Source organism: Vipera berus (assembly GCF_964194415.1).
Source record: "Vipera berus genome assembly, chromosome: 1".
Classification (NCBI taxonomy): Eukaryota; Metazoa; Chordata; class Lepidosauria; order Squamata; family Viperidae; genus Vipera; species Vipera berus.
The window spans coordinates 173712243-173738461 of NC_138202.1; the positions used below are offsets into that span (position 1 = coordinate 173712243).

General features: G+C 36.8%; 1 protein-coding gene across 3 annotated transcripts in view; it reads right to left on the minus strand.

Annotated features, from left to right (window-relative positions):
* ANKRD44 (ankyrin repeat domain 44) overlaps positions 1 to 26219 on the minus strand; it is a 143866-nt gene that overhangs the window by 13010 nt on the left and 104637 nt on the right. For all 3 annotated transcript variants that reach the window (XM_081314531.1, XM_081314532.1, XM_081314530.1), the window contains 9 exons: positions 25264 to 25375; positions 19408 to 19479; positions 17795 to 17996; positions 15281 to 15359; positions 13011 to 13128; positions 11488 to 11701; positions 10551 to 10638; positions 9140 to 9223; positions 7392 to 7537 (listed from right to left, as the gene is read on the minus strand). In XM_081314531.1, the coding sequence (XP_081170657.1) occupies positions 7392 to 7537; positions 9140 to 9223; positions 10551 to 10638; positions 11488 to 11701; positions 13011 to 13128; positions 15281 to 15359; positions 17795 to 17996; positions 19408 to 19479; positions 25264 to 25375 (1115 nt within the window). The remainder of the gene's footprint in view (positions 1 to 7391; positions 7538 to 9139; positions 9224 to 10550; positions 10639 to 11487; positions 11702 to 13010; positions 13129 to 15280; positions 15360 to 17794; positions 17997 to 19407; positions 19480 to 25263; positions 25376 to 26219) is intronic.

The window sequence follows — 26219 nt, forward strand, 5'->3', positions numbered from 1 at the left end:
TGGGATGCTCCAAGTCGTCTGGTACACTAAGGTCTTCAGGCTTTGCAAAGGTCAGAAGGATAGGAGACGATCTCAACCTAGTGGGTAAGATGTTCCAAAGGACAGGAGTAACAGCAGAGAAGGCTCTTCTCCCAGACCCTATCAGCTGGAATTCCTTGACTGGTGGGGCCTTCAACCTGCTGACGCGGATGGGGCAGGCCAGTCTCAGTGGAGTGAGACAGTTCCTCAATAACCTGGACCCATGCCATGCAGGGCTTTAAAGGTGATACGCTATACCTTGAATTGTACCCAGAAGCGAACCAGCAGACAGTGCAGCTTGGTGTAACATGGGCCCCTTGGAGCGCCAAGAACTGCCCATGCTGCTGCGCTCTGCACCAGTTGAAGCTTCTGAATGCTCTTCAAGGGTAGCCCCACGTAGAGTGCATTGCAGTAGTCCAGACTAGAGATAACCAGGCTTTAAATGATTGTTTAACATTTCATTGCTACTGTTCCAAAATAATAAAGTAACTAGTTTTTTATATTGCTGATGTGTTCCCTCATATGCTCTTTCCTGGTAGCATAGTACAAACGATGGGAATTTTATATTTTACATTACTCAGAGGACCAGTTGATAATGAATAATTAAAACTTTATTTAAGAATGACATTATATGAATAGATTATATAATAGTTTCTCTTTAAAATGATAGCATATTTAATAAAGACAGGTAAATGGATGGGGAATTTTAAGATGCGCAACTGCTGATATCAATATATTGCAAGGAATATTTGTTGAAAATATACGAGGTAAAACCAGAAGAGATAGTTTACAATAAATGGGTGCTGGATAAATGAATGTGGATCGAATACAAAAGTGAATGGCCACTGTGAAAACACATTGAGTGGAGGCTTTTGCTTTGACTTCCGGTGGCGGCGCGGCGCCGAAGACAGCCTCCCCTGGCTGCCCGCGGCTCAGCTGTTTGTTTTTTCGCCCGAAACAGCGCCGATCAGCTGTTCGGGCGAAATTGAAGCCCCCTCCTCGGGAGAAGAGGAGGGGGTGAGGCCCCAGGTAGGGGTAGAGTTCTCCGAGGCCGCCTGAGCTTGGAGCTTGGGCGGCTGAAGGATCGAACTCCCCCGAAGCCTGGGTTGCTCCCAGCTGGCCGTCGTCTCTGCTCCGATTTTTTTGGAGCAGAGCCAGCCGTCTGCGAACCATCCCTGCCTGAAGAAAGGACTATGATTTAAAGGAGCAGGCAGAGCGGTGCAAGAGGGAAAAAGGTGAAGAGGATTATTTTATTATACTCTCGAACTTGTTGGACTTTTTAAACTTTAATTAAAAGTGCGTCATAATTGAGGATTAAAAGATGGCGGCTAAACCTCCCTCTAAAACTCTCCGGAGTGGAGGATCCTCGCCGGTGCAACAATCATCACTACAGGCGTTGCACCCTCCTGAAGTGCTGACATCGAAGGATTTGCGAGATGCTCTGGATAAACATGCCCAGGTACTTTTGGAATCAATTAATCAATCAATTGCTGATAAATTTGCACAGATGGAGGAGAAATTGGAGAAATTCGAGGAAAGAATGGAAGAGAGGATGGAACAGAAGTATAGCGTGATGAGGGTAGACATTTTGACTTCAGTGCATAAAGTGGCGGAATGTGTGGAAGATTTAGATGAAAAAGTGGATGATTTGGCTCAAAGGAATGCTATATTAGAAGTAAAAGCACGCGAGAATGAAAATGTAAGAGGCAAATTGGAAAGGGAGTTAAGCCTTACCCAATATTACCAGATGCAGTTTGCTGTCAGAATCAGAGGTTTAAAAGAGAATGTTAAAGAAGATTTAAAGCAGCTGATCTCTGAGGCTTTCGAAGGGGTATTGAACCAGCCAGCATCTGAAATAAGAGCAGCTATGGACAAAGTGTTTCGGGTGAATTCATGGATTGCTAGACAGAGAAAATTGCCTAGAGATGTGGTGGTTTATTTTGCAAAAAGAGAAATTAGAGATCAAGTTATACAAGCTGCCTATGATGCTAAGGTCGTGATTGCTGAACAAGAAGTCTTGGTTTTAAAGGAAATTCCTCCAAGGATTTTAAGGGGAAGAAAGGACTATACATTTCTTGTGCAAGAGCTTAAGCAAAGAGATATAAGGTTCAGATGGGAGATTCCAGATGGGCTGATGGTGATGTATGAAGGTAAAAGGTACAGGCTGATTACTGTGAAGCAAGCGCGTGATTTCTACAATAATGTCTTAAAAGCAACCCCATTAACCCTTCTGGAAGCTGGAAAGGGATCTGGAGAAGAAGAACAACAAGAGGAGGAAACAGAGGAAATTGGTGCTGGAGGAGATCAAGCTACAATTTCTTTGGATGATCCTAGAGAGCAAAGAGTGACACGTGCTGCTTTAAAACGAGCAAAGAAAATAAAAGAACAAGATCAGCAAAAGCTGATTCTTCACAACGCATTCATAGCCAAGCTGTGGGAGGAGCACGGCCTAAGGAAGCTAGTCATATCAAAGCTGTGGTCCAAGAGCTTTTCGAGGATATACATGGCAACTAAATTTTTAACCTGGAATGTTAATGGACTAAATTCACCGCAGAAGAGGAAGAAAGTTTTTCAATATTTAAAACAATTTAAGATAGATGTTATATGCCTGCAAGAAACGCATATTAGAGTTTTGGATCAAAAGTACTTATTGAACTCGAGGCTGGGTACGCAATTTGTTGCTTCTGCAGAGAATAAGAAAAATGGAGTGGTTGTTTATGTTAAAAGTGCCTTAACAGCGGATCTAATCGAAGCAGATAAGCATGGAAGATATGTTATGATTGAGCTGTTGTTAGCAGGTAAAAAGACGCTTTTAGTTGGATTATATGCACCGAATCAACAACAAGCTGACTTTTTTAGTTTACTTCATACAAAGCTTACCCAGTTGGATTATAAATCCTTTATTTTTATGGGGGACTGGAACGGAGTTATGGATGTACAGTTGGATAAGGCTGGAGCCTTTAAGCGCATTCCAAGTCACGCTAGACTGCCTAAATCTTTTTTTGAAATGAAGGATGACCTGGAATTGCGAGATATTTGGCGTGAGAGACATCTGCAGGAGAAGGATTATACTTTTTATTCTGATAGACACCAATCTTTTTCGAGGATTGACTTTATTTTGTTGACTAATGATTTTCTTTTGAGAACTAAAAAGGTGAAGATCTGCGCAAGAACTATCTCTGATCACAGTCCAGTGTGGTTGGAGATTGATAAGGAAAAAGGAGATAGGCGCTCATGGCGCGTAAACGAGAATTTGTTTAGAAATCAGAGAAATGTGGAAGAATGCAAACAGCGGATGAAGGATTTTTTTGAGATTAATATGAATAAGGGTACCTCTATGGATATGGTTTGGGATGCTAGCAAGGCCTACATGAGAGGAGTGTTGATATATATGAATAATAGACATAGACGTGCAGTGGAAACTAGAAGGAAAGAACTGGAGAATGAAATAAAGGAAAAAGAAAAGGCTTTGATTTTGAACCCAGAGGATGTGAAGATCAAGGAGGCTATTAGACTGTTAAGAGGACAATTTGATAAATTAATGGCTGACCAAGTGGCGACCAATCTGCGGTTTGCTAGGCATAATACTTTCTGCAATGCTAATAAACCAGGCAGATGGTTAGCTTATAGACTGAGGAAAAAACAAAGGGCATCTAATATAGATAAGATTGAGTATAAAGGAAGGGTTGTGTATCAACAGAATCTTATTAAGGATGCCTTTGTGGATTTTTACTCGAAATTATATACTAAAGAGGACATTAATGCAAAAGATATTGATAAGTATTTGGAGAAGGCTAGCATCCCGGTTCTTACGCAAGTACAAAAAGAGGGGATTAATCAACTGATAACAGAAGAAGAAATTTTTAGAGCTATTAAGGAACTGAAGGTGGATAAAGCACCAGGCACGGATGGCTTGACTGCGGCCTATTATAAAAACTTACAATTAGAGATGATAAAACCGTTAAAGGAACTGTTCCAGACAATCCAGAGGGGGGGGAAAGGTGCCTCCGTCTTGGAGAACAGCTTTTATCTCTTTGATTCCGAAGGAAGACCAGGATGCTACTTTAGTTAAAAATTACAGACCGATATCGCTTTTAAATACAGATTATAAGATATTTGCTAAGGTTTTGGCTAATAGACTGATGAGGGTTCTGCAACAGGTGATTCATGGGGATCAAACGGGGTTTATTAGTGGTAGGCAAATGAAAAATAATGTGAGACATATAGTTGATGTGTTAGAGTTTTTGGAAAGGCACAACCAGATCTCTGCAGCGCTAATTTTTTTAGATGCTGAAAAGGCTTTTGATCAATTGAATTGGCAATTTTTGTTGAAAGTTCTAGATAAAATGGATTTTGGGGAAAAAATTTTACAGCCGATTAGGGCATTATATCAAAAACAAACTGCCCGAATCATAGTTAACAATAGCCTGACAGTAGCATGTAATATTGAGAAGGGCACAAGGCAAGGCTGTCCGTTATCGCCCTTGTTATTTGTGTTAACATTAGAGATACTATTGGTTAAGATTCGGAACTCGGAAAAAATTAAAGGGATACAAGTTGGGGATCAGGATTATAGATTGAGAGCATTTGCAGATGATCTGGTTGTTACAGTGACCCAGCCAGAGAACTCTGTTGTGGACCTGATGGAGATAATAACACAATATGGGAAGGTTTCTGGATTTAAAGTAAATATACAGAAAACTAAAATTTTGGCTAGAAATATGACAGTTTCACAGAAGGCTCTCTTAGAAGGATTAACTGGATTTGAGATTGTTAAAAGGGTTAAATATCTGGGGGTGATTTTGTCGCCCTCCAATACAAAGCTATATAAAAATAATTATGAAAAACTATGGGGGAAAATTCAAAAGGAATTGGAGAGTTGGCAAAAATTGCAATTGTCTTTGCTGGGACGGATTGCAGCAGTGAAAATGAATGTCCTGCCCAAATTTTTATTCTTGTTTCAAATGATACCGATTCTTAAGAAAGACTCTAATTTGGAGGAATGGCAGCGAGGTATCAATAAATTTGTGTGGGCAGGGAAAAAGCCACGAGTTAAACTTAAGATTATGCAGGATACTCGTGAGAGAGGTGGCCTTAAACTGCCTAATCTTAAATTATATTATGAAGCTGCTGCATTAGTAGGAATAAGTGATTGGATTAATTTGACGCAATTGAGGTTATTAAATCTTGAGGGCCATGATTTGTTGTTTGGCTGGCATGCATATTTGTTGTATGATAAGAAGGTAGATACTGTGTTTAGGATGCATATTTTAAGACAGGCATTGCTGAGAGTTTGGAAGAAGTATAGACATAAGCTAAGCAGCAAGATACCATTGTGGGCAATTCCAAAACACGCAATAGAAAATATACATGCTGGTTTCAAACATGATGTGACTACGTACAAGGAAATTTTAAGCCTGGAAAGGAATGTTTGGTGTTTGAAATCATATAGCCTCTTGCGAGAAGAGAAGGTTGTTCAATCTTGGTTTCAATATATTCAGTTACAGGCCAGGTGGAAAGAAGACCAGAAAAATGGATTTACAATGACTGATGGAAATTTGATAAAGCAGATTAGAAATCAGGGGTCAGCACATATTAAACGGATATACCTTGCATTGATAGAGATTGACTCGGAAACAGAGCTTGTTAAGGACTGTATGATAAAGTGGGCCCAAAATATCCAGGAAGTTATTACAATGGACATGTGGGAAAAGATTTGGGTGAGGAACGTAAAATTTACACAAGCTCAAAATTTAAGAGAGAACTTTTACAAAATGTTTTATAGATGGCATCTAGATCCTAAAAAGCTTGCAAGTATGTATCCGAATTATCAGCCTAAGTGTTGGAGGTGTGGTGATGAAGATGCAACGTATTTCCACATATGGTGGACTTGTAAAAAGGTTAAGGCTTTTTGGATAAAAGTCTGGTGGAATATGCAGAAGATTTTTAAACAGAGGATAAAGTTTTGTCCGCAACTTTTTTTGTTGGGAATAATTGCAGACGCTACAGTTGTGGACACTAAGCTGATGTTGAACTTAATTACGGCGGCAAGACTTTTGATAGGCCAATATTGGAAGAAAGAGGAACTGCCGACCATAGAAGAGTGGACTTTAAAGGTTTCCGACCTGGCAGAGATGGCGAAGATTTCGGCTTATTTGAAAGATCATTCGCAAGAACGCTATATTATGGAATGGAGAAAATGGATTGAGTTTATCCAGAACAAGTATAGGGTTAAGAAGTTTTACGTAGCATTTGAATAAGTCTTTTTTCGTTTTTTTTTCTTTTTTTTTTATTCTAGTTTTTTATATATATTTAATATTGTTAAGGTGTGTCTTTTCCTATATAAGCTAGAGAGTGATGGATTTTAGAACTTATAGTTGTTAGTATATGATTGTTTATGATTGCTTTTTATATATGTACCTTGTATTTAGCTCTGGGAAGTCGGGGGGGGAGGGGGAGGGTGGAGGGAGGGGGGGAGGGAGGGAGGTTGGGGGGAGGTAGGGGGGGAGCAGGGAGGGGGAAGGGGGGTTTCTTAAGGGAAAACTGTATTTTAAAACTTTTCAATAAAAAAAAAAAAAGAAAACACATTGAGTGGACTGGTCATATAGAAAAAAATAATAAATTAATAAAACTGAATTGCAAACCAAATATCTAAAGAAATAGATATTGGAATGAAATGAAAGGAAGGAGAAAATGGAGAAAGATATAGCTGGATGGAGTTAAGGAGATCCTAAAAAGAGAGATAGCAAATTTAAAGATCTTGTTTGAAGTGATGTGTGGGTAGAAGCAAGGATAGAAAGATATGGAAAGGTAAAGATAAATCTAGTCAGTGTAAACTAGATTTACTTAGATTTCACTCACTACTCAATTTTTTTGTGCTTTGCTTAATGTTGCTTCTTCTGTAAAGGAATATCATAGTACACACATCTGCATGTGGGGTGTATGTGGGTGAATGCATGCATTTTTCTGAACAGTACACCAGTAAATTCCTCCTTCATGCTTTATTTACAGAATCAGAGTGGTTGTTTAGACCTTCTGATATATTGTTTTCTTTTCTCACATACTGGTTATCACTTTTTCTTTTCTTTCCCCTCCAACGCTCAATGGCTTCTCTGTCTTCTGCCTTTTTCTCTTGAAGTTCTCTTAGTCTTCTACTGACCTGCCTTTCTTCTAAGGAAGTTGCCAATTAATCCTTGGTATGCATTCCACCCAAGTAACAAACAATGTACTGAAAATCTCAGCAGACATATGAAGTTTGAAAGATCTGCAGACGTCATACACGGAAGCAATAAAGATAGCTTTTTTTTTAACCTAACATAAAGACCTATATAATGATATCAATTCTGTTCAGTTCTTAGGAAGCAGTTCCTTACCTACAGTCCCTACATGCCCCTTTTCAGCAGCGATGGTAAGTGGAGTTTTCCCTGAATTATCTGCAACATTTACTTGTGCATTGTGACTTAAAAGTAACTGCAAGCATTCCATGTGATCAGCAAAGGCTGCTGCATGAAGTGGAGTTCTAGGAAAAAATGGAACATAGAAACATTTGGCTACTTAAGTGATTTATTATTTCTATCATTTATCTTTATTTCTAAACCATATCTTAATCTAATATTTCAGGACAAAATATATTATCATTTAAAATAAAGTAATATTCATAGGTAAAAGAAATTCAGCACAGAACAAAAGCCACAAAAAACCAGGGATGCTCAATAGCAACACAAATCTGATTTCTTCAACTCCTAAAGAAAATGGATAGGGTTTAATAATTACTTAAAAGGAGACAAGTGTAAACCTTATAAAATAAAAGGTGAGGAGCCACAACTGACAAAGCTTTGTTACAAAATTTCTGTGAAGATTTCTTTATTAAGGCAGTCAATACTTGGTTTTAGCTGAGTTCAGCACTAATTATCAACAGTATCACCGTGCCATCACTATGCTAATTCCCACAGCACTGTCTTAGGCCTAAAGATATTTAGCCTTGTAGTAGGCTGTATTGCTATTATCTTTCTCATCTTTCTCATCTTTTTCATTTCTCATTCTTTCTCATCTTCTCATCTATCCTACTCTCTTCTTCTATTGGTATCTTATGATTTATTACTTGTTGTTTATATCTTGTGATTAATTATTGTAACTATGATTTATGATCTGTGACCTATCACTTTGTTGTTTGATTGAGAACTTATGCACCAGAGACAAATTCCTTGTGTGTCCGTCCAATCACACTTGGCCAATAAACCTCTTCTTCTCTTCTCTTCTCTTCTCTTCTCTTCTCTTCTCTTCTCTTCTCTTCTCTTCTCTTCTCTTCTCTTCCTCTTCTCCTCTCCTCCCCTCTCCCATCTCTTCATCTATGAAATTGATAACCCCAGCTTTTTAAGAGTTCACTAGTTATATTTCAACCCATCAAATACAATCAATTTGGTATTTCTTCACTGAAACAAGTGTCTATGACTTGCTGAAAAGCTTTATTAGTGGAAATAGAATTCTTTTTATTTCTTCTAGCAATCCTCTTTTTTTTAAAAAAAATCCCATTTATATCCCGCCCTTCTCCGAAGACTCAGGGCGGCTTACACTCTAAGCACAAATCAATGTGCTTTTGGACAATTGAGTGAGGTAAGTGGGCCACGGGGTGCTCAATAGGGAGGAAACATTTTTTAAATGTTTTTTCATTCCATTTTACTGACATATGAAATGATTTTCCATTAATAAATGAATACAAACCACTGTCTCCATTTTTGAATGGAACTATAATTCATTATATACATTTATATATTAGAGGTGAGAATTACGGTATATATTAGAGGTGAGGTCTCTGCCCACATTCTTGGCCTTCTGGTACAGCCTAAAACCCTGGCTCTGCTACCTGGCCTAAGGCTCCAATAGGGGCCTGCTCCATTTCAGGTGGCTGATTGGACAGAAAAGATCCTCACCACAAGGTGCCCATCATCGTGATTTTTAGTTTTTCTACTCAATTTTTCTGATTTTAATTGTTTTCTATCACTTTTTTACTTTTTATTATAAGCTACCCAGCATCGCTGTATCAGTGAGATGGGCAGCATAGAAATTTAATGAATAAAACAAATTACTAGACTGCACAACACTTCATCAAAGTAATTCTTACCTTCCTTTTTCATCTTTGCAATTGACAATGCCAGCACCAAATGCCCCAATGAGTAGTGAAGCACAATTTTCATGATCATTTATTCTGTTAAAGAAGGATACTATTTAATTCAATGTAATTTATTTCATTAATCTGATAGCATACTTCAACTGGATTTCCCTGGGTTTATTTTCAATGCAGGCTTATCATTACACTTCAGTCCAGAATTTTGGTAGCCTTAGATTTATAGCTTTGTCCATAGCACAATCTGCACAGTACATGTACAATTTATAAATCATAACTGAACTGGTTAACTGATCTTTACATATTATTCTCCTTAGAACTGCCTATATGTTCACATGCAAGAACAAAGCACCACTAATGCACACAAATCACACTCCATTGGTTTTTTCAGGAATTACAATAAATGAATATGGAAACAGAAGGAGAATCAAAACACAAATGAGGACATTCCCACTTCTTTCTTTGTACATTCACTTTCCCATTTATACACATTACATACAGTAAATAGGCCTATAATTTTAATAGAAATGTGTGAAATGACTTCCTTAAAAGATACGCATTTAAAGCAAGGTAATATATTTTTAATTTGTTTCTTATTGTAGCTTTCCTGTTCACATAACTCTGCCACTCTGGGATGCTGCTTTCATAGCTAGTTAGCAGCAATAACAGACAAAGCCACAATAATACAAACAAGAGAGCTAAATACTCTGTCCCCATTTTTACTTTGACTACATCAGTATTATTAAGGATAATAACATCCCCAGGCATTGATTAAAGAGAGAGTGGGGGTTCTTAACATAGCATCACTATGCAAACTCATTGTCACTAAGTAGGTCTTCTCCAATTTATTTCCAGTAATCAAACATCCACTCAGCAATCATGCGTTAACTCCAAAAGTTTCTGTAATAAATATATTAATGTTCAAGGTGTCCCAAGACTTTTTCCTGTTTCTGATCTGTGCCCATTTAATACTTGGATGGGTGATCAACAGAGTATATTGTACTGTCGGCTATAGATATTAGCCTCAAAGTAATGGCCAACCACTTTTGTACTACAGGCAAAAAATGAAAATAATTATGACCATGTCTCATTAATGTTCAGATCAGGTCAAAGCCATCTTTACTTTTGCTTTTATTAAAAACTTCCAAGCACAATTTGAAATTAAAGTTTATGGTACAGAAAAACTGGCAATCAAAAGTACATAAATTATAATGAAAATGATACATTACCTATTACAGAAATTTGCTGAGAAGGCATTTTAATTGCTGATAACTGTGTGCATGTTTGGATTGGGGACTAATATTATAAAAATAGCATTATCTCAAAACTTCATTATTTTTAAATTCCAGCTTAGCTTGGCACACAGCCTATGCTATAGGAAGTGAAATTGATAGCTATTTCTACTTACACCGCACAGTGCAATGGAGAAAAAGAGTTTCCATTAAAGTTGCAAAAAGCTTTATGTTCCAGAAGTACCTCTATACAGTTTTCATTTCCTGTAAGAGATTAGATGATAATTTCAAGTTCCAAAACAAAAAAAAATACTTAGTATTGTCAAAAGAACTATACTTTACCATTCAGTTTGATATTTTATCCAGAATCAAAACGGTGCCCTCCGTTTCTAGTCAGCATATTTCTCATGCTGACTAGAAAAAACTTCTCCAAAGTGATTGATCTGAAGATACAAGCTACTAAACCTGAGACAGTGCATATGCTTTATGACTCCCAGTTGTTTTTTTTAAATAAAATAATTTTATTCATTTGGTAATATAAAAAAATGATTGTGATTGCTGTTTGGGAGGGCTGCCACAATTCCATCATATTGCTCAATACAAAGCACCAGTATGTTCAAAACATAGATAGTTCCCAGTTTAAGAATGAGTTCCATTTCCAAGGTCTGTCCTTAAGTCAAATTTGTATGTAAGCCAGGACAACATTATTGTATAATACTGTCTAAGTAGTATGGTGTAATGAATTGAACTACTGTGAATTTAACTTGAATCACTGTATATTTAACTTAACTTAAGGTCATCCTTAAACTGGGGCATTCTTAACCTGGAGACTTGTTGTATTGCAACACAGTGGCAGGGAAGGGGAAATTCTGACCAACTGAAAAACAGCTTAGAGCTTCAGAGTGTCAGATTGAAAACTGGACCATTCGCAAGAAATTGGGTCAACTGTCAAATGGAGACAATGTAGATCATAAAGACACGGCGTTGATCTGGGAATGGTGCCAAATCTCTGATATCTTTTATTTTAGAAGCTCTGTAATCTCTCTTTGCATGCAATTTCCCATACCAAACTTTATAGCCAGCAATAAATATCTGCTTGACATAAAAGATTACCGTTATAAGAAGCCCAGTGCAATGGTGTATAATTCTGATTATCTTTAAAATTGTAGTCTTCTGAAAGTGCCATCTGTATTAATTCACTCAGCCATGTGGCATGACCACGAGCTGCTGCATAATGTAGAGGTGTCCTGCCTCTGGCATCCTTACATAGAATTAATACTTCTTGTTCCAACAGCATTTGAATGCATTCCTCGTGCCCTGTCATAATCTTTTTCAAATAAAATTTAAAAATTAGATTCATTTTAATAAAATATGCCTTTCATCTCATAAAGCTACATAAGATAATCAACAATCCCAAATAAATATAAACAAAAACTGATTATTATTATTTTTTTTGTAGTAACTGGAAAAGCTTGTTTGAAATATTAATGATAACGTTTTGGGTTGTTTCTGAAATAAACACGATCTACTTGGGCAGTCAGTGACAAAGATTTTTTTAGTAACTTGCATATATGGAAACATGGACTATGGATTCTGTCTTCTCTAAAGTTTAATGAAAGGAAATAATTTTTAGTATTCTTTATAAAATATGCATCAGGGTGCCTTCCAGACTTCCAGACCAAGAGCTCCTATCACTATCAGTACAAACACCACAATTTTCAAAAGTGTTCCAAGCATGCTGGGAGTAATGACATTTTCAGTAATGACATCCACAAGAGCCAATCTAAGGTGTTTATGGTGATGGTGCACTGCTAGGAATTATTTTAATTTTTCCACGTGCATTCTTGGAAATATAAGAATTTTTTTAAAATTGGGTTACTTGAAAAAAATGATTAAATAAATACGAGGATGAGGCATCTTTGAAAAACATGTTCTAAGTATTTCATTGTTTAAATTTGAAAAATAGAAGAACTTAGATTAGATATGCTAAATAAAACACTGACATACTGTATGTCAGTAGGCATACACAATCTTACTATGAAGCCACTGTGCTATGCGTGAAGGATTTTTGACAAATCCGATGTGTAAAACTATGAGCACAGCCCTCTCAAAAAAGGACTGTCTTTCTTCTGATCATCACAAAACCTTAAAGCCTTGATAATAAGTAATTAAAATTTGGATTACCAAAATTCTGCCTCTCTATCTAAAAATCTGGATTGCATCTCCATAAAGGCATTTTTCTGGTACTTTTCCCAACTCCAACATATATTTAACTCTAAATAGTATGACCAATCTCTCTCTCCAGGGAAGTGCTATATAGCTGTGTACTGCACAGTTTTTGTCATATTTTCTTCTCCAATCAGGATACATATTATACACATTCTTTTATAAAACACTGCTTTAGAAAAAGAAAAAAAGGGCTAATTTAGGCATCTAATAGAGCAGTTTCTAGCAAAGGCTATCCATCAGATTCCAGGTCATTGTTTCTGGTCCTAAGCAGCTTGCATTCAGAGGCTTGCATGATGTATGTTAGAATCAAATTCAGCTTTAGCGTTCTGTGTTCTTCTCTACTATTATTAGCCATATGTGCAATTGAAAAAAATACAGCAGAAATACAAAATAAAATGAGAAATTACCCCTCGATGTAAAGCAGTACATCCCAGGATATCAGCTGCATCAACGGATGCCTCTTTTTCAAGTAACAAAGAAACAGCGTCTATGTGCCCATAAGCCACAGCTAGCATCAGCGGAGTTCTAAAAAATGAGAGGCCCATAACTGTCATCATATATTCCTAATTTGTGACTTTATTTGATGCATTATCCAAGAGTATTTGCCACTTCTCCAAACATTGTGAGTTGGGGGGTGGGAGCACGAAGGGAGGCTCAGCTAATCTCAATGTATACACGGTTGTACTTTGACAATAAAGGTTCATTCATTCATTGTAATACTTGTTAGTTACTCTCCATGTTGCCAGAGGTAGCTAGATTCAATAATATTGGATGTTCATGAAGCATTAATATTCAGTCTTTGTCCATTATCTAAAAATGAGCAGCAAATGTTTATTTCTTTACCTAGTGCTGCGTCTCCTAAATTAATTGTTTCTGTTTGGGTATTCTTAACTCTAAAATGAATATGAAAAGGAATAGACATCAATCCAACCTACAATTATGGAAATAAAAGAGCATGTTAAATTTCTATCCCAAACATATCTCCTACTACCATTAATTTAAAAAAATTCAAAACACAGTAGTAACACTATACATAAATAAAATAAAACTATAGTTAATGATAGTAAATAAAACCTTTGTATGTGGCTAAGATTTTTATTTGAAATGAGACTGCATTTAAAAAGCTTCCATATTATCACTGAATCATTTATTTGTAAAATGTTATGCTTAATTCTGAACCTTATTTTTGAAAAAAATAAATGTAAAGTTCAATTTATGGAACAGCCCAGAGTCTACATAAAAAGGTTTATGTGGAAACATTTTCCAATATCTGTTTGGGAATTTGTCCATATCAAATTTGTCCATTATGGGAGAAAACGGAGGGACAAAATGTTATGGTAGTTCTATTCTATCCTATTGCCCATAACATATAGATATATTTATCAAGCAGCCTCTGGATTTTAATTCTTTGTCACACTGCAGTATTATCAGAGTCAGTTTATAAAATCTAGAGGGGGAAAAATGTTTTCTGCCCTTCAGCAATTCACAGCTGGATATTCCGAGGGGAAGAGGCATGGGGAAGCCAGAGAGTTGTATATAGAAATATGTGCTATTTTTCTATATGTACAAGTTTTAAATTTATTTATTAGATTTTTTTTATCCCGCCTGTATTCCTTTTGAAGTTGCTGATGGTGCAAACATACCTAATCCTCCTCCCTCCTTCTATTTTCCCTACAACAACCCTGCGAGGTGGGCTGGGCTGAGAGAGAGAGAGGGTCTGGCCCAAAGTCACCCAAATGGCTTTCCTGGCTTAGGTTATAGGATATAATCAGTGGTGGGATTCAGCCAGTTCGCACCACTTCGGCAGAACCGGTACCTAATTTTTTGTTGTCCAGGCCCAGAATGGACTTCCGGAAACGGCATCCACGCAGAGAACCAGTTGTTCACATATTTGAATCCCACCGCTGGATATAATCACATATACAAGAACTGACTCCAAGAAAAGAGATTCACAGGGAGCCAGAGTAGGGTCATCTTTCAAGATTCTGGTTCATATTAATAGGAGGCACATTCAGTCTGCATTCTTAAAGAGTCCTTTACTTCAAACTTTTATTCTCACTACCATTTGTCTAAGACAGGGGTCTTCAAACTTGGCTCTTTTATGACTTGTGGACTTCAACTCCCAGAATTCCTCAGCCAGACACACTGGCTGAGGAATTCTGGGAGTTGAAGTCCACAAGTCATAAAAGGGCCAAGTTTGAAGACCTCTGGTCTAAGATGTAAAATAAAGAACACACGTCTGGCATCTGGCATGGGGTGGAATGCTTTCTGTAGCAGAAATCCCAGGAAAAACATCTACTGAACATAGATTGGCAGTGCAATGCTAACTGCAATTTCATTTCCTTAGGGTTGCTGCAAATTTGCTTCTTCGATTTCTTGCCTCATACAGACTTAAACATGATTCTTGTCCTTTGTCACCAGTTTCTTACAACTGTAACTCTTGCATCCAGCTTTTCTCCTCTTTGCCTCCAGTGTTATTAGCTGAACAACTGATAACAGCACCATTAATTGGCTAACCATGGCATGGGGAGACAATCCTTATCTTAATCTGAAGATATTAAATTAACTTCTGAACATCCTTGAATGAGAACATAGACACCATCGATATCTAAATGCTACTGCCTAAAATGTTCTCAAGGTCACTCAAATTATAAATTTCAAAATGAAACAAACTTACTGTCCTTTGGCATCCACTACATCAGGGTTATCTGTTACTTCTAATAAAAGTCGTAGACATGATGTATGCCCATTGATGACTATAAAGGGAAAAGACATACTTTAAATGTTTTTCAAATAAAAGCCGTGAAGGAGTCAAGCTTGTATCAAGTAATATTTAGAAAAAATGTCTATAAATAATCCATTAAGGGGAAAAAATATCCCTATATACTCACCCCTGAAGTTCATCCTCTAATATAAGAAGTAAATTTAGATATGAATTTTGGTGATTTAATTCATATTCATTAATATTTCAATTATTTAATCTTATTCTCCAAAAATATTGACTATCATAGGAAGAAGAGCCAAATACATATTTTCTTTGATGGGATGAGAAAATATAGAGTTGAGAAACGACATTCAGATTTTTGTATGTACATTATATTTTTCAAAATTGATTTCAACACTGCAGTAGCACCCAAAGACATATGGCCAATAGCAGCAGCAGCAATTTTGAGTTTCTACTATAAAGAAATCCTATTTAATTATAGTCAAATATGGCCTGCTTCAACTGTTACTGGTGGACAATGTAAACTTATATTCAGCCAACAGAGGTCTCTATCAGGCTATGCTAAGATAATGGATCATTTCAATGCAAAATATTATATAGTACTTGGTTTACTTGTTAACTACTCTAAAACAAATGGAGACACACACACACACACACACACACACACACACACACACACACACACACACACACACACACACACACACACACACATATATATATATATATATATATATATATATATATATATATATATATATATATATTTGTGTAAATTACTAACAAAGAATTGGGGCCTAGCAAGGTAATCTAAGAGTTAACATATGACACACATATATATATATATATATAGGGATGCGGTGGCTCAGTGGGTTAGGATGCTGAGCTTGTCGATCAGAAGGTCGGCAGTTTGGCGGGTCGAATCCCGAGTGCCGCGTAACAGAGTGAGCGCCTGTTACTCGTCCCAGCTTCTGCCAACCTAGCAGTTCGAAAGCACGTAAAAATGCAAGTAGAAAAATAGAGACCACTGCGGTGGGAAGGTAACAGCGCTCCGTGCGCCTTTGGCGTCTAGTCATGCCGGCCACATGACCACGGAGGCGTCCTTGGACAAGCGCTGGCTCTTCGGCTTTGAAACGGAGATGAGCACCGGCCCCTAGAGTCGGAAACGACTAGCACGCATGTGCGGGGGAACCTTTACCTTTTACCTATATATATATAATCAGTTCTAAACTATGGCATAAGGAAAATTAAGTAGGCATATCAAATTACAGATGAGTTGATCTAAATTCAAAATGCCTAAAGTACAAGTCAGAGGAGAAACAGATTTGTCAACTCTAATTCACAGTCCAATAGGAGCCTGGTTCAGGTGGGACAGAATTCTGAACCCAGGAATTTGTTCTAAGGACTCAAACTTGAGTGGAACTTCACAGGCCAATCCAGTTTTGGTTATGCTAAGCTTTCTTCATTTCAGTGATATAATTATGAAGTGTTGGGTTACTGTTTGGTTGGACAAAATGATCATGCACTAAGTGTCAGAAGATCTGTAGAGTCATTACTGCTCAACCCTGCAATAAATCATGATAATCTGATGAACTGGTAATAAGATCATAATTCACTATAGATGTCCAATCTCACACCCTCTCTGTTTTGGGAATACAGGTAGTCCTTTAACAACCATTTATTTAGCAATCATTTGACATTACAGTGACACTAAAAAAGTGACTTATAATTGGCCCTCACAATTACAATTGTAGTGTCCCCATGCTCATGTAAGCATGCAACAGGCATGTATTTATGACGGTTGCATGGTCCTGGGGTCACATGATCACCATTTATGACTTTCTCAGCTGGCTTCCAATAAGTAAAGTCAATGGGGAAAACTAGATTTGCTCAATGACAGTGTGACTCACTTAATGACCAGAGTTATTAACTTACATGACTATGGCACAATCATGGGATTACTCACTTATCGACCGTATCGCTTAGTGATGGAAATTCCAGTTCTAATTGTAGTAATAAATCATAGACTAGCTGTAAGAAGTTGTGCTTACTTTATTTCTTCATTTTTGGAGATTTAGTAAAAATTCATTTTGAGCATAGCTCATTAAAAAAGGAAGAGGATTTCCAGGGGAAACAAACTTTAGAGATTTTCACTCTTATTATATTTTCTTATTCATGAAGAACTCACGTGGAATAGTAATTTTCTAAAATGGCTATAATTTGTTTCTCTCTTTAACTTGAATTGTTATGTCATACAATACACAAAATGACCTTCTTTACCAATGGGAATAGATGTAAACCAGTTTGCAATTTTTGTTGCAGTTATCTCCCACTATTACGGAGGTAAGACGTTTTTCTGCTTAAAAAGAATCCAAACTTTGTCATAGCCGATATCCCCATGAGCTTTTCTACATACTGTTCTTTTTAACTGTAGTCAGTGTATCAAAATAATAGCATCTCACCTACCTGAGGCATGGAGTGGGGTTCGTTGTGTGATGTTGTCTTTCACTGTGACAGAAGCACCCTGACTGATGAGCACTTCAACACATTCCGTGTGTCCTTTAAATGCAGCAAGGTCCAGGGCAGTACGTCCTTTTTCATCTCTGATATCCAGGTCTACTAATGACTGAAGCAGCACCTCTAATGCTTGATGGTGACCATTATAAGCCTAGGAAATAAAATGAGCTACTTAAGACCAGTGATTTTCAAACACTGAGAACACACCAAGATCTCTCCTGATAGGAAAACTGAACAGTGAAGAAATCTCATTAGTCTGGTGAAACTCGTTTCATGATGTGATATTTACCTCTTCAAAATAAACTATACTTTTCAGGGGTTTCCTCTGGAATTGCATTTTAAAAAGATAATTAAAACTGGTACATAAACTAATCCCATAGGGATTTTAACCGATTAAAAATTAAATGAATTTAGAATAATTTTTGGAAATAAGTAACACGTGCATCCCAATAGAAAAAAAACTGAATTGGGTGACAAACATTTCTCAGATTCCCTAAAAAGTATTTTACAGATGGTCCTTGAGTTACCGCCTAATGGAACCAGCCATATACCTGTCTGCCAATTTTATGACTTTTTTGCGGCCATCGTTAAATGAACGTGGCAATAAGGGCGAACACCATGGTTAGTTAAGCAAAGGCCACAGTCAATATTGTTCACTATAGCATGGTTTTGCTTGCTTTGCTTGCTTATCCACTTTTGCTTCTCTAACTGTATGTGCAGCTGCAGCTGGGCTGATGTCCTGAAATTAATTCTTAAGTGCACAAAACTACATTTAATATTAACTAGAGAACCTGTGATCCATTGGGTCATCATTTTAGCAATATTTCCTTAACTAAATAAAGAAACAGAATGACCATGGGTGACAAAAAAAATCAGCTGGAGCTGAAGTGAGTTATGACTTCCTACTGGCTTCCCACTGAATTTCCTTGTGGGAAGCTGGTAATGAGCATTGGAAATCTCCCTCCCCTTTTCCTTCTCAAGGAGCAGGTCGATGACCACAGCAGTGTGATAGTGGCAGTAAAGCGGCAGAAGCTTGGCAATGCTGAAGCAGCCACAGATTCCCCAAAGTCATTGCCTGAAATGGATGGCCATAGAAATTGAACAAATAAATAAATAAAATGTTCATTCTTTTTGTAGTGATAGATCCCAGCATTTTGTAAGTTAGGCCATTTGAGGTACCTTGGTTGAAAACATTTTGAGCTGAGACGCATAATTTTGTCCAGTTGAGAATCTAATAAAGACATTCCTTATATGAAAAATTTGGACATAGTAAAGAAATAAATCCTCACACAATTCTTGGATTAGTTATTCTAACCAGTGATATATTTAGATCAGTCCCAAAACTAGCTTAAATAAATCTGACTTGGACCCGTTCCCCATCTCTAAGAGGAGGCTTCTGTTTTTTTAGAAAGTGCTAGCTTTCATGCAATAGCAATGTTTTCACTTGGGATCTTGGCCTTTGACCCATGAATTTGGTTAGAGAAATTTGGGTATGCCTCAAAGAAAACAAGTAATAACCAATAGATCTTATTAGAACAGTGTTTATCCCAATCTATACTTACAGCTAAGTGCAAAGGACTTCTTGCTGATGTTGAATCTGATTCCTCAAAAAAGTTATTTGTTTTCTCCAGAAGCTATAACAAATAAAAGAAGGAAACCATTTATATCTATGGCGAAGCACATAACATGCACATTTAACATATGTCCCCTGAATTAATAAGAGATACTAAACCTAGATTGAAAGGAAATGATTTTTGTGAATTGGTCCTCCCTAAAACTTTTCCTATCTTCTAATTTGCTCTGAAACATGGGGGACTCTTCAGAACATCTGGGAAGTTATGTAGGGATTGCAAGGAAGATAACAGCAACATTTACATTGCATCTTTATTTATACAACTCAAAGCTCAATATAGAATGCTCCCACCTCCTATTTTTCCCCACAACAATAACCCTGTGAGGTAGGTTGGCTGAGAGTGACTGGCCCAAAATCACCCAGATGGTTTTCTTGCCAAAAGAGACCTCATTGACTTCCAGTTTCTAGTTCAGCACCTTAGACCAAACTGGCTCTCAGTTATTATCTTTTGTTTTTTAAATTTCCCACCTCTTTTTCCAAATCATATCAACACCACCAAATTATGACTTCCTCTTTTTTCCTTTCTCTTCACCCATTCAATTATATCCTCATTCATTCTCTCTTTAACCAGAACCTTTCAAAGCATTTCTTCTGTAGTGCTGACTCACCTCAGCCAGTCATATATATTTTCTTGGTTTTTGTATTCAACTATTTTTAGGTTTCTCCTGACATACCAGGCCCATTTGACTCACTTCCAAAAAAAAGGTCCAGAAGCACTCTTCTATATATAAAAAGTATTGCTTTTGACAAATATTCATTCCTTACAACAGATCATTATTTTTATGCTTCCTCTTTTTCCAACAACTTTCCCATCTTAAGAAAACATTCTATCAAATAGACAAAGTCATCTACTTGCTCTCATTTTTAACTATTTAGGTATAATTGATACATTAATTTTCTGATCCATACTCTTTTCACTGCATCACACAAATTAACTAACATTTACTACAAATCATGTATTTTTCAATAACTTACTGAAGAACAAATCATAAATCTCTAAAATAGTCCTTCCAGCATTCTTTCATTTTAGTTTCATCCCCAAATCATTTAATCACTAAATGACTTCTATTTTTAATGTCATGCATTCTGGTGGTGGAAGGTCTTTGTTTAGCTTCCTTCATGTACTTCCAAAACAATGTTTTATTTCTCTCAGAATTACCCTACATTTTGTCTGCCTTTTAACATTTTAACTGTAAATTGATTTTTTATTTCATTCTTTGTAATTATGTTTTTGTCTACATACACATTATAAAACGTTCGTTGTTTTTTGAAGCAATTGTTTTATGTGGTTAATAATAATATACCATTGTTATTAATGCTCGAGCAAATTGCAGTTGTTCAAAATGTTGTAATTTTGAATATTGTAATTCCCCCCCAAACTATTCATTGGAACACAACATGCAACTATCACCAACCTATATATTTCGACTTCATACACAATCAGAACAACTTAGATTATACCAATTTACTATATATTTTCTGACATGATTTTAGCCTTTTCATCACTCCACAAGGATGTATTCATCCAGACAAGATCAGATTACTTGCATTCAGATCTATGTATCCTTTCCCTTAACCTTAGTTTTGTCAATGTTTTTCTTTTATTTCACACATATCTGGAAGAATAGCAACATTAGGTAGATGTAGGGAAACACAGATTTTGTTTGGACTCCAACCCTTTAGATTTTTTTAGACTTGTTTTATATATAGCAACATTAGGTAGATGTAGGGGAACATAGTTTTTTTTGGACTCCAACCCTTTAGATTTTTTTTAGACTTGTTTTATATATACATAACATATATGTTCAGGGTATTTTTCTTTTTAAATTAGACTTCGATATACCTTTTATGCTTCTTAATGTACCCTATAGTCCTTATACTGATTGTATCCTACCCACCTTATGCTGGACTACAATGTAATAAAGATTTGATTTGATCACATACTTAGTACTTTTCAGATGTAGATCAGTTTATCAGATTACTGAACACAGCTGTAGCTGTGCCACATGTAAATTCCATACAAATGCTAAGAATAATATCAGCACATTTAGCAAATATCGGCTATCAGGAATTCAATCAAAGCCCTGTTCACCACAAGCACACTCACACTATTCTATTCAAGCTAAGAATACTAATCTTAGAGGCTACTCACTGTTGCCTGCGTGACACCAACTAGAGCAGGGGTCTTCAAACTTGGCCCTTTTATGACTTGTGAACTTCAACTCCCAGAATTCCTCAGCCAGGCAAACTGGCAGAGGAATTCTGGGAGTTGAAGTCCACAAATCATAAAAGGGCCAAGTTTGAAGACCCCTGAACTAGAGTATGTGCAATGTACTGACACATGAAATGATAATTGAACTGAACATTTTGAGTGGAATGCTGACTGTCACTACGGTATATCTGTGTGAGACAGACAAGCTGCCACCTTCATTGGAAGGCAGATGCCACTGTCTTTTAAGCATTCTTTTAATGTGTTTCAGTTAAGATGTCAAGAGAAACAGACCTCAGCAAGAACTGCAATAGATTTCATTAGATTTTTGCCAGTGCATGGTATGAGTACCATTTGTTTTCAGTTTCATGCGCTATGACTGTATTAATCTCAGACACATAAACTCTAAAAATAAAAGGCCTACTAACTCCGCTCTCAGTCTTTGCTGCTCATTCTCCCAAAGGCCTTCCAAATAAAAAGCTAATTTTATTATTTCTGATTATTTTTATCTTAATGCATGAATATGACCCAGTTACCCAAGAAACATGAAAACACTAGAAATCTTTTTTATACAAAGCAACAAGTTGATTTCTGAATGAAAAGGGATGGAGATAGTCATTTTTTTTATGGAAAAAAATCGGTGGTGTTTTTTTAAATATCATCGAGCTATTAATCAGAAAGCAGATGAGAGGCAGGTAAATAAAGGTTTGTTGGGTTGGTGCTGAAAATACTGAAGTCTGATGTAACGTCAAGCATAAACACAAACGTTAAAATTGAGAGCTCTTTAGGTTTTCAGAGGGACGCGGTGGCTCAGTGGGTTAGGATGCTGAGCTTGTCGATCAGAAGGTCGGCAGTTTGGCGGGTCGAATCCCGAGTGCCGCGTAACAGAGTGAGCGCCTGTTACTCGTCCCAGCTTCTGCCCACCTAGCAGTTCGAAAGCACGTAAAAATGCAAGTAGAAAAATAGGGACCACTACGGTGGGAAGGTAACAGCGTTCCGTGCGCCTTTGGCGTCTAGTCATGCCGGCCACATGACCACGGAGACGTCCTCGGACAAACGCTGGCTCTTCGGCTATGAAACGGAGATGAGCACCGGCCCCTAGAGTCGGAAACGACTAGCACGCATGTGCGGGGGAACCTTTACCTTTACCTTTTACCTTAGGTTTTCAGTTGCAAGAAAATAGGCACTGACAAACGTACTGAAGAAAATGAAACGTAAAAAACCGCTAATGATTTTCTACCTCTTAACAAACTTACTTCTTCATACTAATTGAAGATAAATTACCATGGGAATTTTCTATAATTTTATATGGTACTATAAAAATTGATGTCCTGGAAAAATGCTTTTGCCAAGTTTCTGTATAAATACCTCCAGGCAACAGGATTTGTTAAGACTAAACTGGCTCAACATTAGTTCATAATATCTATTTACTGACACATTTGAAAAAAGGAATAATGTGCCTTTGGGGAGTACAGTTATGACTCTGAGTCCTCTGTGTTTGATCTGCAACTATAATCACACAAATTAGGTATCTGAGATTATGCATATTAAAGCACTAGTAAGTTGCCAGTTTCACTGGTGACGGGTCTCAGGGTTTGATGCTCTCACCCGTCTATTTAACGTCAGTTGGGAGAGGCCATCTATCAATTTAGGGCAGGAATCCACAAAGTGGTCAATATCAACCCCAAAGTTTGAGGGGCCTATCCACTATTGTTATTATTGTTGATACATTATATCAATATAACTATGAATGTTGTTATTCATAGTAATATTAATTAAAGTAGTATTAAATTATTTTCATGTCATATATAGGGGGTAGCTGTACAATCTGAAACCTCATGAAGGGGTTGACGTGCTGAAGATTTTGGAGCTCCCTGGATTAGGGTCTGGTACCATCGATATATTGTAGGTTTTGCCCTAGGCCCCCTCCAAGCAGTGCTGTTGATGTTTCTCTCCCGATGTTAGAGAATGTGCAAATCTGGCTGGGGAGAAACAGATTCAGGCTCTATCTTAACAGTGTATTTGGATCCCCCAATTCTGGGAATTCTCCAACTTCAGCTTGGATGGGACTGTACTTCCCCATTTGAAACTAGTGTACAATCTGGGGAGTTTCTTGGATTCACATTTCCTGCTCAAAAAGCAGGTGGCAACTATGGTCAAGAAGGCCTTTGCAAAGATTCATCTAGGGCACTGTCTTTGCACTTGTTGATCATGAGGAGATCCTCCAAATAATCAAGCACCCCTTTGTGATCTCACAATTGGACTACCACAATGCATTCTAAATGGGAGTTGCTCTTAAAGACCACTCAGAAACTACAACTAGACCAGAATGCAGAGATGCAAAGAGTAATGGGCACACCTCGGAATGCCTATGTGACATCATTGCTCTGTAAGCTACATTGGCTGATACTTGGTTTCTGGGTACATTTCAAGATGCTGGTTATCCTGAAAGAAAGCCCTTCATCTTATGATTGTGAAATATCACTGAATGATTACACTCACTATTTCTGATCACTGCAGGCTCAAAAGAATTAGCACAATCAAGAATGAATTCATTGTAAAATGAAACTAATTTTAACATAGTAAAAGCAGACTACTATAATGCTCACTTATCCACTAATGCCTAGCTCTGTCATTCACATATTTTATGAATGCTTGTCTACAGAAAGAGATGGTAAAAGTCAAGAATCTCGTCATTCCTTTTCGTGCTGAGACATTATTATGAGAACACAACTACTTTTACTTCTGGACTGGCATTTGGTAGATAGTCAGGTCAGCATGCTTATTTTAAAAGTAAAGAAGCTGAACCCATGATAATAAAAGGGAACTCAGACTTGCAAATTGTCAAAAACTACAAATTTAATAGCTTTAAATACTCCTGTTTTCCTGTGGGTCAGCATCTTCTAAAAAAATAGTGACACAACAACTATTATCTAACTAATTTCACAAACAGTCTTGTACTCACCAAGTATATTGCTATGGGGAACCTAAATAAAGGCAGGTATGAAACTCAACTAAATAATTGCACAGCATATGATAGAGTTGATAGTTGCTTGGGTGGATTACAAAGAACGAATCATAATGATTTGACCTTTCTTGACAAATTAGGGAAAATACTAGCTTACTTTGGTAGTTAACCTATCAAGGGTGTTCTCAAACAATGTAGAGCATACATTGAGTAGGCTATCAAGGAAGTTAGTCCCAAACATTTTCACCCATCACATCCTCAGTTCATATCCCAAAGGAAGACTGTTTTGACCATGACAAGAGCGTTCCTTTTTCATCTCCTCATCACTATATATTCCATAGGCTTCTGAACTTGCAATCCAGAAGAATTCCATAAGTTGATTCTAATTATGCCTACTTTCTCGAAACTCTCCAACTTTATGTTGGAGTAGTAAAGTAATGAAAATGTTTGTATGTCTCCTGCATAGCCATATTCCTAGGCAAATTTACAAATGCATCATTGTTCAATGTTAAAAAATAATGGTAATAGCTTTGCAAATTTAAGAACATGTTATACTTGGAAGCCACTTTTGCAATGCAACATCTCAGCAGTGATTCAGACCTACTTACCAGTTCTAGACACTGCCTGTGTCCATAGGCAGCAGCATAGTGCACAGTATTATAGCCATCTCTATCTTGGATTGAAGGGTTCGCTTCATTTTGAAGAAGAAATTCTAGACACCTGTGGATTGTTCAGAAGTATAAACAAAAATGTTACCATTTAACTATATGTAATGATTGATACCAAGATAAACATTCACTGTAATGTTAAAATATTTACTGTAATGCTAACATTTTATTTCTACTTAACTGAATCCTGCACCTGTTGAATCTTCAGTTCTGCCATATTCACTGGGATTTTGTACAATGGTAATGGCCTAGAAGTTACATACTTGCTATAAGATGTAATTAAAAGCATTCCCACTATACCATTTTCTATAATGTTTAGTTTCTCTGAGTGAATTAACCACATATTAAATATGTTTTCTTATGCAGAGGATTAGCCAGATTTGAGTTACATTCTTCTCAACTGAGGGTTCCAAGATGCAGCAATAAAAGTTGCTATCTATACAGACAAAGACAGCTTTTGTGTTTCAAATAACCACAGAGTAATAATGAGAAATGCTTTTGTCACTTTAGCTCTTCAATGACTATCTACTGAAATGTTATTTGCTATGTAGCTATTCAAACTGAAAAAACTATTTGGGATATTGGAGTCTAACATAGTTCCCAATAATTACTAATTTTTAATGTCAACTGCTTTTTTTATGTTACTTTTTTTAAGGAAACTGTTTACGACAGAGATTTGATACATCACTAACTACTATGTATATTCAAGATATTGGTTATTGATATAACAAAATCTACAACAATAATCAAAAAGATACCAACTCTAAGTATCAAGTTTATGAAGGGAAGATTTTTCTTACAATAGTGATTACAATATTCATGATATAAAGACAACAGACCCAATCTTCAAGCCTTATTAAAAGGCTACAGCAGCAGCTAACACACATACACACACA